General features: G+C 40.1%; 1 protein-coding gene across 1 annotated transcript in view; it reads left to right on the forward strand.

Moving 5' to 3' along the window:
• The first annotated feature begins 2,286 nt into the window (after positions 1 to 2,286).
• Positions 2,287 to 12,451, forward strand: part of LOC136425219 (sperm-associated antigen 17-like) — a 29,190-nt gene continuing 19,025 nt past the window's right edge. The window contains exons 1-3 of the mRNA XM_066414018.1: positions 2,287 to 2,505; positions 11,128 to 11,268; positions 11,790 to 11,981. Coding sequence (XP_066270115.1) covers positions 2,419 to 2,505; positions 11,128 to 11,268; positions 11,790 to 11,981 — 420 coding nt within the window. The 5' untranslated portion in view covers positions 2,287 to 2,418. The remainder of the gene's footprint in view (positions 2,506 to 11,127; positions 11,269 to 11,789; positions 11,982 to 12,451) is intronic.

The following is a 12,451-nucleotide window of genomic DNA, read 5'->3' on the forward strand; positions in this document are numbered from 1 at the left end:
TTCGATTTAGGGTAGGCAATGAGGCCCTGATTCTACAGATTGCTGTAACGTGTCGTTGGCCTAACAGCTGTTAAAATGATAGCTAGCCAAGGCCTTGCTTACACTTTTTTGGAGAGGAGGTTTCATCACCTAGTAAAGGACAAGGCAGCCGGTGGCAGGCAGCCAAATGTGTGAGGACAGCCAACGTGATCCGTTATTGTCAGAAGTCGGACGTGTTGTCAACTCAAGAAGTACTGTATAGGCTGGATGCCATCCCGCGGTTAGGATTACGTCCGCTCTGATTGTAGGGGGAGCTAGTGGCTATCTGAGCGGACGTATGGACCCACAGTGGACGTGACCTAACATGGCTGGCATCCAGGTTATTTTCCAGAGGTGGTCTCCGAAGAAAAGTCGTTATCCTGACAATGGGGCCGGGCTCACTTAAGTAAGTAGGGAAAGGTACCTTCAGAAATGGCTCTATCAAGGAGGTTAAAATTTTAACCTCCTTGGCTCTACATACTTTTGATCAAGGAACAGTCCTACCTGACCGAAAATTCTACTCTACTCTACTCTAAAAATGAAGGATCATGAAGGTAAAGTAGATGACCTCAGACTGAGGCAGAACGCTTTTTCGTTTATAGCTAAGTGAAGTGCTGCACTTCGCTACGACTCGCGTATTTAGCCTGCAAGCACGCCAGGTCAATTCTACTCTTCTCAACAAGTGTGTTGGGTTCTTTAACGTTCAGAGGTTTGACGCCATAGTTATAAGCACCCTCATACACGTGACCACCGGCTTTACGTCCCCATCCGAAAGGACTCTGCAAAATATGTTGAATAAAGAAATTAGGAATAGTGTCTCGTGCCTCCAAACTTACCAAAGAAAGATCTAAACAGAGCAATATCTAAACGACTCAGTGTCACTCAAGTATCAATTAACGTTACTTGTAGACTGCAGTACACAATAGTCGTTAAGGCAAGTTAGAAAGCGATTTGTCGGGAAATGGCTGATACGAATCTGAGTTTCAATGCGATTCACGTGATTCGATTGGTCGGGGTGAGTACAGCTTTCCCTGCGAATTACGACAGACTGAATTAGCTGGCCTACGTATGTATGCAGTCCCGTAGTAGCTTGATTAGAAACAGTCATCATCAGTAGCTTGAGAACAAAGTAGCTTCGTAAGACGGAAGTTGACCGCAACAGTCTTCTAAGATCATCTAAGCTACTCCTAAGTGAGTACTTGGGTAGACCACCAAGGAAAAGATCAAGACCCGGAACCTTTTTGAAAACCCGCAGAGGGAGAGAAAAGTGTTTTAACGTTCTGTTTTAACGCGGACCTACGAGACTCTAATCGAACTTTTCTCATACGGTAGCCATCTACATCATAGCCTGATGTCTTCCAGACCTCGACTTCTTTGTCGAAAGTGGGTTTCTAAAATGTAACGTTTGGGTGAAGGGAAACGTCTGGAAAAACAAATAGAGTGTAACACTATTTTCAGGTCAATGCCAAATTTTATCGCAGACCTTGACACGGGCATCGTTTAGTGATAATATTGTCATTCCTAGCCATAATTCAGACGTTTAGGATGTACAGTGCCTCTTGTTTTGATAGGAACCGAAGTATCAATTTCGCAGTAGCTGGAAATGACCATTTGTGTTGACGCTACCGTGGGGGGGTCCTTTCTCTTGGCTGATGAACTCGACATGAGTGGTGTGGACAGACAGCGGGACGTGTGATCACACTGGGGGACGTTTGGACAGGGGATTCTACGGTTTACTTTTGCCAGCGATGATCTAATTCGTCAATTTGACGAGCTTCACAGCTTCCTTTGATTCCTGACAGTCACTGAAGTAGAATTCGAGAAGGAATTGATGGATAAAAATAAAAATACAACGGGTTAATCAAAGAAAGAAGATGGGGTTGTATCTATCTGTATATTTTGATCACAAGCAAAATACAATTTGGTGAAGAATCATTAAATACTGTAAAGATTAAAAAAAACAGATCTTTGTCTCAAATCACACACTAAGAAAAGGTCATTTTGGCACCCTTTTGATCTCAGAGTTAGGAAAAAAAATCGTCTGCTAGGCGCGTTCTGGGAAAACGTCGAATTTTCCACTTTGCTAAGGTCAGAAATATAAATCGAGGACTACACACACAGAAGGTACTACGAAGACACTTCCGACACTATAAAATCTACTAAAAGACTAATTTTGTTTCCTTGAATAACATTGTGCTTTGGTATTTTTGTCGTCTGACAGAAACAAGAAACGTCGTCTGCTAGGCGTGTTGGCTCATGGGAGCCCCTACTGGGCATGCGCAGTAGATCCTGGCAACCGACCCAAACATCCAACATGGCGGCAACTCAAACAGATTTGAGGACGATTTAGGACAATTTTTTACTTTCAAGATCTTCAAAAGTACCACAAGAAGCTGAAATATGCCTCCGAAGAGAGCTAAGAGTGGCGGTGGATCCGCCGGGCTGGCAAAATGGGAACAGGCCCTCTTGGAAGCTCAGTTTGAAGAGGTAATTCTACTCTACTCTAAACTTTGTGTGCTCTGTTTTTCTGTTCAGGGAAAGTTTGTTTCCAGACTACCGATTTTGTGTACTATGGTCTTTAAAATCGAACAGTCTTGGTATTCTATAATAATTTAGTGATCTTTTCCTCATTTGAAAACAAGTCATCTAGCCGCAAGCTGGTACTGTATAAACGTAAACTTGCTGAAGTTGCTGGTAGCAACAAAGACTAGAAAGAGGAAAATAGATCTACGTTGGGGAGGGGGGCGTTTTGTATGAGGAGCTCAAAATTGGTGTATAATTTGCACATTTTGAATGCTTCCTAAGATACACCTGTGTATTCACATATTCGAAAGATAATCCCAAACTGAAAGATCACATGAAAAGAAAAGGCTTGAAGGCCAAAGTCTGTACCTTAGTTCACCCAGTTTCAGGGAGTGAATATATCTGTAAATAATAAGATCCTTTCAGCCCTCAATTTCTATGTTGACCTCTCGCTCAATCTTTATCAGAAGTCTTTAAGAAACAAGAAAATAAATTGATATAGCCTGACCCAACTTGACCCGTTCAGTCCTGTACAAACAGTCCAGGTCTTGGTGCTGTAGACAGGTCAATGTGTTCTGTATCTCCTCATCAAACAACAACAGACCGATAATGTCCAACACATTCAAGGCTGCCCCACTTTAAAACACCTGTCTAAATAGCTTGACTCAATATGCCATGTTAGGTCTTTCTACTACTAGTGCTAGCCTATATCTAGGCTGGTATACAACCTTGGTCCAACAGCCTGGCTCCCTACCAAAGCTAGTCGTTTTGTATACATGGCTGCGTGCTACTTCTAGACTAACATTTTCTCTGTAATGTGATAACTATATGTCTACAATGTGAACAAATTCAAACCCGTTTGCAAAAAGAAATGTTTAAGTTTTCCAATCCAACTCAATAGATAGCCTCACTGAGCTGATAAGATTACTTATACTTTTATAGAAGAATCACATTGTTTGGGAGAAAGAAAGGTAGCCATTTTTAAAAGGCTGTTTTGGTAGTGGGTTTTTAGTCCACTGTGTCTAGGATACAGTATTGGAGGGGGGAGTCCATCCATCTCCTTCTACTGTCAGGTACCCATTTACCTCTGGGTGGAGTGAGGAAAGTTAGCCTCCATTGCAGACTCCTTCCGGCTGTTTTCTATTTCTTATTCCTGGCCGGGAAGGACCAGTGATAAGAAGAAAAAATGTAACAGTAAATAAGAAAACTGTACTAACTTAAGAAAGAAAACAGCTGGAAGGAGATACACCAAAAAAGCAATTACTCAAACAACTGGATATGATTTTGGAAACGGTCAGACGTTTCAAGTAGCATCCACTACTTTTCGTCTAGCCTAGCTGGAAGGAGAGGCTAGAGGAAAGTTCTGCAAGTACCATTCCCAAGGACAAAACGTTTAGACAAGAATGCCAGGAATCAAACCAGTGACCTCTGGATCCCGTGTCGGCGTGTCCACTAGTAAGCCTATTACCACCAGGCTATCAATGCCACTTTGATATAGGATATACATTTGTATATCATCTATGTTCTGCCTAAATTGTACACAGATGTCCTCTTCAAAGCCATCTGGTCTTATTTGTTTGTCAAAACAAAACGACCTTCCTTGCTCTTTTTCTGACTGACAGATTTCAAAATGAACTTCTTAAGCCTCCCCCCACCAGCTACTCTTATCTTACACCTGTATGTGTCTGTAAGAAAAGGACAAGTGAAAATCATGGTATCACTAGTATCAGTGATTTACATAGTCAAATCTACAATTTCCTGTAGCCTTCAAGGGATTGTTTTAATTTTCCGTTAATTTTTGTCTTAAAATATGTTCAATTTAAATGTTTTCTATCATCATACGGTGGCAGTAAGCCTGGGGATAATCACGACTCGGCCTTGTGGATCAAATTCCGTGGATCTAGATCGAATCCCGCTCAGGCAAAATTGTGAGAGGTTACTGTATAAATGTTGAAATTTTTTGGTGGTTCAATATTTGCAGTTTCTACAGTAATGTCATTACCGTGAACTTAAAACCACCTCAAAAATTCTGCCTATATACCGACCCCATTGTTTCAACCGCGCAGATTAAAATAAAAACCACCATGAACACTGCGTTTTCTCCCCATGTCTGACCTGTCATCACAAGCCATTTAGAGCTGAACTGGCCAGTCAGATGTCTTGTCAAAGTCAGTTCTGAACACAGTCGTACTTTGTCACAGAGTGTGCATGTCTGAAACTGCACTGATTGAGAAGAACCACAAATAAAAGACTGAGCCCGTACAATAGGCATATTGGAAAGAATACGTAAGTTCAGTTCAATTTGATGAAACTTGCTTTTGTGGCAGCCTGGCAGGACCCAGGGAAAGGAGGCAATTTGCTGTGTTTTAAGTTTGAAATTTAGGCATGTGCAGAGTGCAGAAACTGACAGAAAATGTAACACTCGTATGAATTGATTTTGCATAAACCAGGAACATAAATTAATCTATTGTGAATATTTTAAGATGTACAATACCATGTGATACAAGCATCTAAATGTTTATCATCAAAATACCTCACTTTCTCTAACTTGAAGTGCATTATTCAGGTATATGCACAAAAAACTTCAATCTATCATAGATTCTATGGAATATATTATACTTATCAATTAATCATATCAATAGTACAAAGAACTGTTACATCTGCTTGAAAAAGAAAGCTTTTCAATTCAAACCAAGATTCGATTAAAAAGAGGCTAGCAAAGTGCAAGGATGCATTTTGCCAGACTCTCAGGGACTTATGAGAACGGTTAAACTATTTTTAAACTTCTTAAAATAATTTCATCAGGTTGGTAGAACATAGGATATTTGGAGTTTCTTTTTTCACAATCAGGAATCTCACCTGCTGACGTTTCGGTGTCTGTCAGAAACTTTCTTTGGAGCTTCTGACTGGAGTACTGCTTCTCACCGCTATAAGTAGCCCAGTCAGAAGCTCTGAAGAAGTTGTCTGACAGAAACTCCAAATATCTTATTTCTATACTATAGCCTTTCCCTATATATTCTTGCATCCTAAAATCTAACTGTACGATAATACAGCGCAAATTGAATGTAATCCTTAGAATTGCACATCAGAAAGAGACTAACCTTAAACATCCAAAGCGGTATTTCCTGAAGACAAGACGACTCTTGGTTCGGAAGTCTTCCTGCCCTCTAAAGGTCTTGAAGTCGACAGAGTGAAGACCTGTCTAAATCCAAGTGGAGAGCGAAGAATGTCAACATTTTCCTTTTAAAACATCTGGTTGTCAGATTGACAAGGTCAGACTAGGAACACACAGTCTCGGTCTCCTGTGTACAAGGGTTATGCCATTTAAGGTCTCATTTATGTATTACTCCGAGTGGGTACCCTAAAAGAGTCCGTTGCCCCAAAAAATGAACGGCTGCATGTACATGTGTCTATATCGGTGTAAAAATCCCTTTTAGCTAGGCCAGCTGATATCAAGCGTCAAACTGATGAAAGCTTGTTTGTAACGGAAGAAATTAACAGGTAAAGTTCGGCAGCCGCACGCGAGGTCGGACGTCCACAGCCGGACATTGGCGGTAATTCGGTCGATCACTTTCAGCTGGAAAGTGCCTATTTAGGGGGTCTAGCTAAGTGCCGTTTTTAATTGCCATAAAAAGGTATTGTATGCCAGCTGGTAGTTGGCAATTTTTTCAAATGATCTAGGGTAGATGAGCTCAAGAGAGAATGAATGACATCGGTGCATTTCCTATAGCTTCATTACGAACGCGCCCATGTAAAACACGTTTTATAACATGTAAGCCTATGGGGCGGAGAAACTCATGAATGAGACCTTAACCATTATGGTCTGGGGGATGGAGAAAAGTTGATCTGCCCTTTCTATCCAGTATTAGGCCACACCATTTAATTTCTTGGTTAACGGAATTTAAGAAAAAAAATGCTAGATTGGAAATTCAACCGGAAAAGAGAATCTAAGACTCAGAGGAAAGTTTGTACTTTGGTGCACACAATTTCAGGGAGTGAACAGGGTCAGGTGCAAGTTTTCACCCCAGCCTTCTGTTTCCATAATTTTTTTTGGCTAGAATTTGAAAAAAAATCTGTTAACCAAGAAATTAAATTGGTGTGACCTTATGGATGACATACATGCAGGGCTCTAGCCAGCGCCAGTTTTGCCGTAAATTTACGGAACTTTGCTTCGTGTTACGGAAAAAATTCAAGACCAATCCGTAAGCCTTGACGGAAAAAAAATCGGGAGAAAAGATATTGACAGGGCTTGAACTTTTGCAAAGATCTCCAGAAAAGAAGCGGAAGTTTGAAGTGAGGTCGATTCAGGCAATTTCTATCTTCCGCCGGCGGCAGGTGACAACCCCAAGGTGGCTTTATAGGTAGGTGACAGACGGAGGCGCGGAGGTTGCCAGTGGTTCGTGGGCCGAGAGAAAATCAGCATCGTGTGCCCCCCCCCCCCCCCCCTCCCCACTACTAGTGCACCACTACAATTCTGGCCGGTCGCATCGGGCTGACGTTTTTTCGGCTGTTTTCCCCGGTTCACCGCTAGTTATAGCCACACAAAAAATACTCCGGTAGTTACCAGGCTTTCCGTATTTTTTTGGTAAACATTGTTAAAGTTTTACGCCGAGTTACACGCACTCTTCCCGCGAAAACTGGTGTTGATAGTTTTAGACCTCAGAATCAGATATCATCTACCAATAACAGCGTTCGTTCACGCCGCGTCACAGAAAATCGACCAATGACATACAAGTCTCGCGGTTCACGAGAGGCGCGAATCCGCGAGGTTTTATCAGAAATTGATATTTGGTGCGAAGATGGGGCTTGAATCGACGAATTTTGATCAAATCAAGTGGAAATTACCGGAGAAATCGACCATGGAAAACACGGAAGGAAAATATTGAACGTCTTTAGGGCGTTCTGTCCAAAGTAGGGTGTCTCATTTCCTACTATATTTAGTAAAGGGCGCAAACGGGACCGGTACGACGCGTCGACCGGTGTTGAAAATGTTTTATTTCTGCCGACTTGAATTCACGTGTATATTTGTCAAATAAATAAGAAAGTTTTGTGGTGCTAAATTTCATTTATTTGCCGTTTGTATACAACGAAGGCCCAATTAATTTTTCACCCAAACTTGCCCCTCAAAATGCTTGAGATAGCGTTTCAGAGGGTCTAGATTTAAAAATTTCCCGGGGGGGAATACCCCCGGACCCCCCTAGAATTGTCGCGCCTACGGCGCGACGCCTCGCGCCTTCGGCGCTAGATATGTTAGGTTTGTAAAAAATTTTAGGGCTTACGGGATAAAATTTCAGGCTGGCTAGAGCCCTGCATACATGTGTATCGATTTTTGATAGATTTTTAATCTTTTAGGAAAATAGTAATCAATTTTTTTCCCCTTTGCCGATAGTCAACAGCGAGACAATACAGAAATGCTTTTGACAAATATTTAAACATTACACACAACATAAATAGTTCGCTCTGGGGAGCTTTCGAGCCGAACACTCTGTGAGTCTGTCTCTTCCTCAACCCGGTATTACAGTCAGATCTCGTCTTGTAGTATAACAAATACAGAAATGATTTTGTTCTGAATCGTTAAAGGTTCTTTCAGGCCATATTAACAGTTTTGAATAAAGATATCAGGAAAATGAATTTTGATGAGATAAACGTCAGTCAATTTACCGGGCATGCTCTTCCATAACTTTTGTGTTCTACATTCAGAATGGTACATTTTTGCATAGGGTCATCTTTGGAAGGGTCAATTATCAAATGGGGGTCAAATTGGAGAACATTGATTTTGTACCATGCTGATTTTGTAAATAGTAGTGAAGTCCATTTTGGACAGAAGCAACATTTTGGGATTGTCCAATTCAGCTATAGCATTGGATAATTTGAGAATACGGTCCATATTTGTATTAAACCGTACAGGAATGGAATAGGGAGCAAAATGCTGTAGTCTGTAGTTGCTTGCGTATGTTGCCTTTGTATCGTAGTAGCTTACATGTATGTGTACTGTTAACTATGACATGGCCACAACATGTAACAGTATACTTGGCTATGCCATGTTCTACATTGTTTCAATGCCATTGTCGGTCAGTAGACTCTCTTCCATAGGGCTAGACAACAATAAAGCCATTATTTACTGTGGAAACTTGAGCCTTTCTTTAACGGATCCACACACAAAATTGACACATTGAATCAAAGGGTATCACACCAGCCATAAATCAAAATCTAACAACTAACTGACAGGTTGAATCGAATGACACTGGTTTATGTGATTCTTTGGGAGAAGATTTCACATATCATCATACATTTTCATACCCAAATTATTTCATGTTAGTAAAATATATGATTGCAATTTTCTAGATGTATTAGGTTTTTACTCCAAAGTGTGACTTACCTGTTTTATAAAAGATTTAGATCAATACGCATATAGTACCCTCTTACCGGTACTATATTTGTCCGAAAGCATTTACGAGGGAGTAAATATCTGAATGACGTGAATGGAGAATGGGGTCGCTGAACTTGCCTGCCACCCATGACCCATTATAAAACCATCCCAGTAGGAAATAATTCCTGGCTACCCTATTAATAGTACAAACGTATCTATATTGATTGCATAAATCAAACTTTAAGTTAAGTTGTTTCAAAAATGGTGCACTGTTAAAATTGAAGTGTTCGCATCGGTTTTATTTTCGCTTCTCTTGTGGTGACCTTTCCATCACGAATGAATGACTTAAATATGCGTTTCCACTGCTTTACTGCTAGGATTGTTTTAACCTCAAACTTAAAACACTGCAAAACCAAACGGGCAAAAGCCTTTCTCCTGTAACAAGCTAATTTAACCTTCATAAACGTAACAAGGTAACTAGAAAGGCCGTCATTTGCCCCTGAGCAAATACAGCATGTTTAGCCATACTCCTCCCCATACAAGAAGTGGGCTGTCCCAAAATAACACCTGGGCAAATCAAAATATTAACTGCATGTAGAAAGGCAACATTTGCGAGAGCATCATACTTCGCCAATCTCCCTCCCGATGCATAAATTGACTGTTCCAAAATCACCCGTGAAAAAAATTCTTTCTAAGAGTTCTGCGAGACCCCAAGAGCTTCTTACTGCAAAGGCTTGCGTGTGTTCCTGCAATATGACCTCAGGTAAACTAAATAGAACACATGTTCTTTGGCCAGTAGCAAATGGAACGCCCGGAACCTTAGATAGAACATGGATTCCTTGGCCAGCAGCAAATAGAACATGGAACGGGGATACCACTTTTGGCCTATTTTTGGTCTAAAAATAGGGCAAAAAGTCCCCAAAATGAAGCATTTTGAAGTGATGTACACCAGAGTTGTGATTGAAATCCTGTACGGACATGTTCAAGGCGCCCTTGTACCGAATGTCAGGTCATTTGCTTGTAAAACCAGGCCACAGGAGCCAAAAATATAGAAATTGCCTAAAAATGCCCCCAAAAACCTCCATAAAAATGATTTCACGGGCTGTTTCAAAGCAATTTTAAGATCACCTGAGGGTATTTGCTTTCTTTACCTCCATACCAAATTTCAGGTCGGTTGATTAAAAAATGGCGGAGTTGAATCCATTTGAAGATTTGGCAGGAGAAGAAGAAGAAGAAGAAGAACATGAACAAAAACAATATGTTGAGCCATACTAGGTATGGCTAAACATAATTATTGATTTTCTTGAAAAGGGATTGACATTTTTTTTGGACAAGTCCAGTTTGCACTATTTCTCTCCATGTCAACATCTGTATTCCTGCTTTTCACTCTTGTGAGTGTGATTTTCCACGTATAATTTTGACAGATTAAAACTCAAATGGAGCGTCCCCTGTTCTCATTACAAAAGCCACAGGAGCCAATTAGAGTGCTTGTACTATAACAGCTGGAGGTCTGCTCCTGGTAGGTGACCCTTTGACCTGGAAGTATGGAAGGTTCTCATTGGCTGCTGACCCTGACCAGTAACCTTCCCAGCAGGCCACGTGGCCATCAACTTAACCTTGCCCTCAGCTTGATGAATCAGACACCTGAATAACCACTATATCCTGCTTAAAATGTAAAAAAAGTCAATATTTTAGAAAACTTATCTTTGATAGACTCTCAATATGACACTCAGTTGTTTTCTTAAATGGCTATTTCATTTGGTTAGATAACAAAAACATAGGAAGTTTATGAAAAAGTATTTGTAGATTTTTGCTAAATGTATTGCAACAGAGGGATGTATTTACTCAATTTACTATGGGATGGTTTGAAATTAGATACTGTGCTTTAATTTCTTATTTTCAATTTTCAATAAGGGCAAGGCTCTTCAGCTGAGTATACAAAAATTTTTCAATGTTCATGTATAAAGTTTTGCATGGCCATGGTGTATTATCATGTTATAGAATATACTAAGAATAGACTGTCCTAGAGAAATAACAAGACAAAACTTCAAAGGAAAAAAGTCTCCATCATTCCCACTAAGAATGCAATTTTTTGTGTGATAATACCAATACAGTTTTACACTTTTTGAAATCACTTTCATTTTAATTTTAAGCTTTTATTTAATCTTGATAATTATCTAACTCTTTTGCTCCTCTTTTGGCTATTGTCCCTGTAGGAAGAATGGAAGCCGAACGTCACGCTTGTCGTGGGAAACAAGATGGAGGACTACCGGCACGTGGAGGCCCTCCACGCCGTCGTGGCTATCCCACAGCGGAAACTCTTCAGTACCGTCTCCAAGGCAGACCTCTTCGAACTGGTAATAAACTCAAGCAAAACTATTTTACTTACTTGCAGTGTGATTTTAAAACAAATTAACACCAGATCTCTACAGTATAGAAGTCAAACAACAAACATTTCTTTAAAGATTAGACTGTAAAAAGATTTATAAAAGTAAGTTATACTTTTCTGGTAAAGTAAAATTGTCTTGAGTCTTGAGAGCATTTGCTATATAATATGTTACGAAATGGACATTTGCTGTAATTTCTAATTGTCTTCAATAATTTCTGTTACGAAACAAAGCTGTGTCAAATTTTTCGCCTAAGAGAAACATATTGAAGCTGAACACTTACAGTGATATTTACAACATTTTGCAAAACAAACATGTCTTACGTTGATGAAGGTTAGACATCCAGGTAATAAGATTCGCCAAAAATAGTTACTCAAGCAACTGGATAAGACTTTGAAACAGTCAGACGTTTCAGACAGCATCAGACAGCATCCGCTATCTTTCGTCAGTGACTAAAAACATGTCTTACTTTGTATTATTTTGTCCTACAGGTAAAAGAACTAGGCAATCCAAAGGCCAAGAAGGGAAAGGAGACGCCTCAGTTCTACGAGATCTGTGAGTCAGTGAAGCCCATGTTAGATGAGGGACAGGAGGTGCCCATACTGGTCCTCGCCAAACTACTCAAGTTCAAACTTCTAGACATCAAGGCCAACGACCTCAAGAGGAGAGAGACGGAGAAAAAGGTTTGTTTGTTTGAACCTTTGTTTATTCATAATAAGCTCAAATCGGCAAGCAGGCCGCTTTTCATTGAAGTCATGAGGGAAGAGGTAAGGGTCAGATACAATATAACACTCTGAGATGCACAGTCATTTGAGTCCTAATAACTCTATCAACATATATTATTTATTACCACATATTTATGTTACAACAATATACAATTGCTACAACATAGTCAACATATATACATAAGGTGAGGCAGACATATTGTCGGTGTACAGTAAAACCAGACATTTTTATATTTCAATAGTCTTCTTGTAACTTAATAAGTTTTTCCAGCCAGCAATATACAGTAGATATGATTGTGTTTGCTACGATAAAGATCTGCAAGTTAGACGTTCTAAATAAATCTCTCAGTTTTAGCCTGCAAAGTTAAAGAGGTTTACAGTACTATCTCTGACAGTCAGGAAAGTAGCCAGAGGCCTGACCTTGACAA

This window comes from Branchiostoma lanceolatum, chromosome 1 (assembly GCF_035083965.1).
Source record: "Branchiostoma lanceolatum isolate klBraLanc5 chromosome 1, klBraLanc5.hap2, whole genome shotgun sequence".
In the NCBI taxonomy this organism is placed as follows: Eukaryota; Metazoa; Chordata; class Leptocardii; order Amphioxiformes; family Branchiostomatidae; genus Branchiostoma; species Branchiostoma lanceolatum.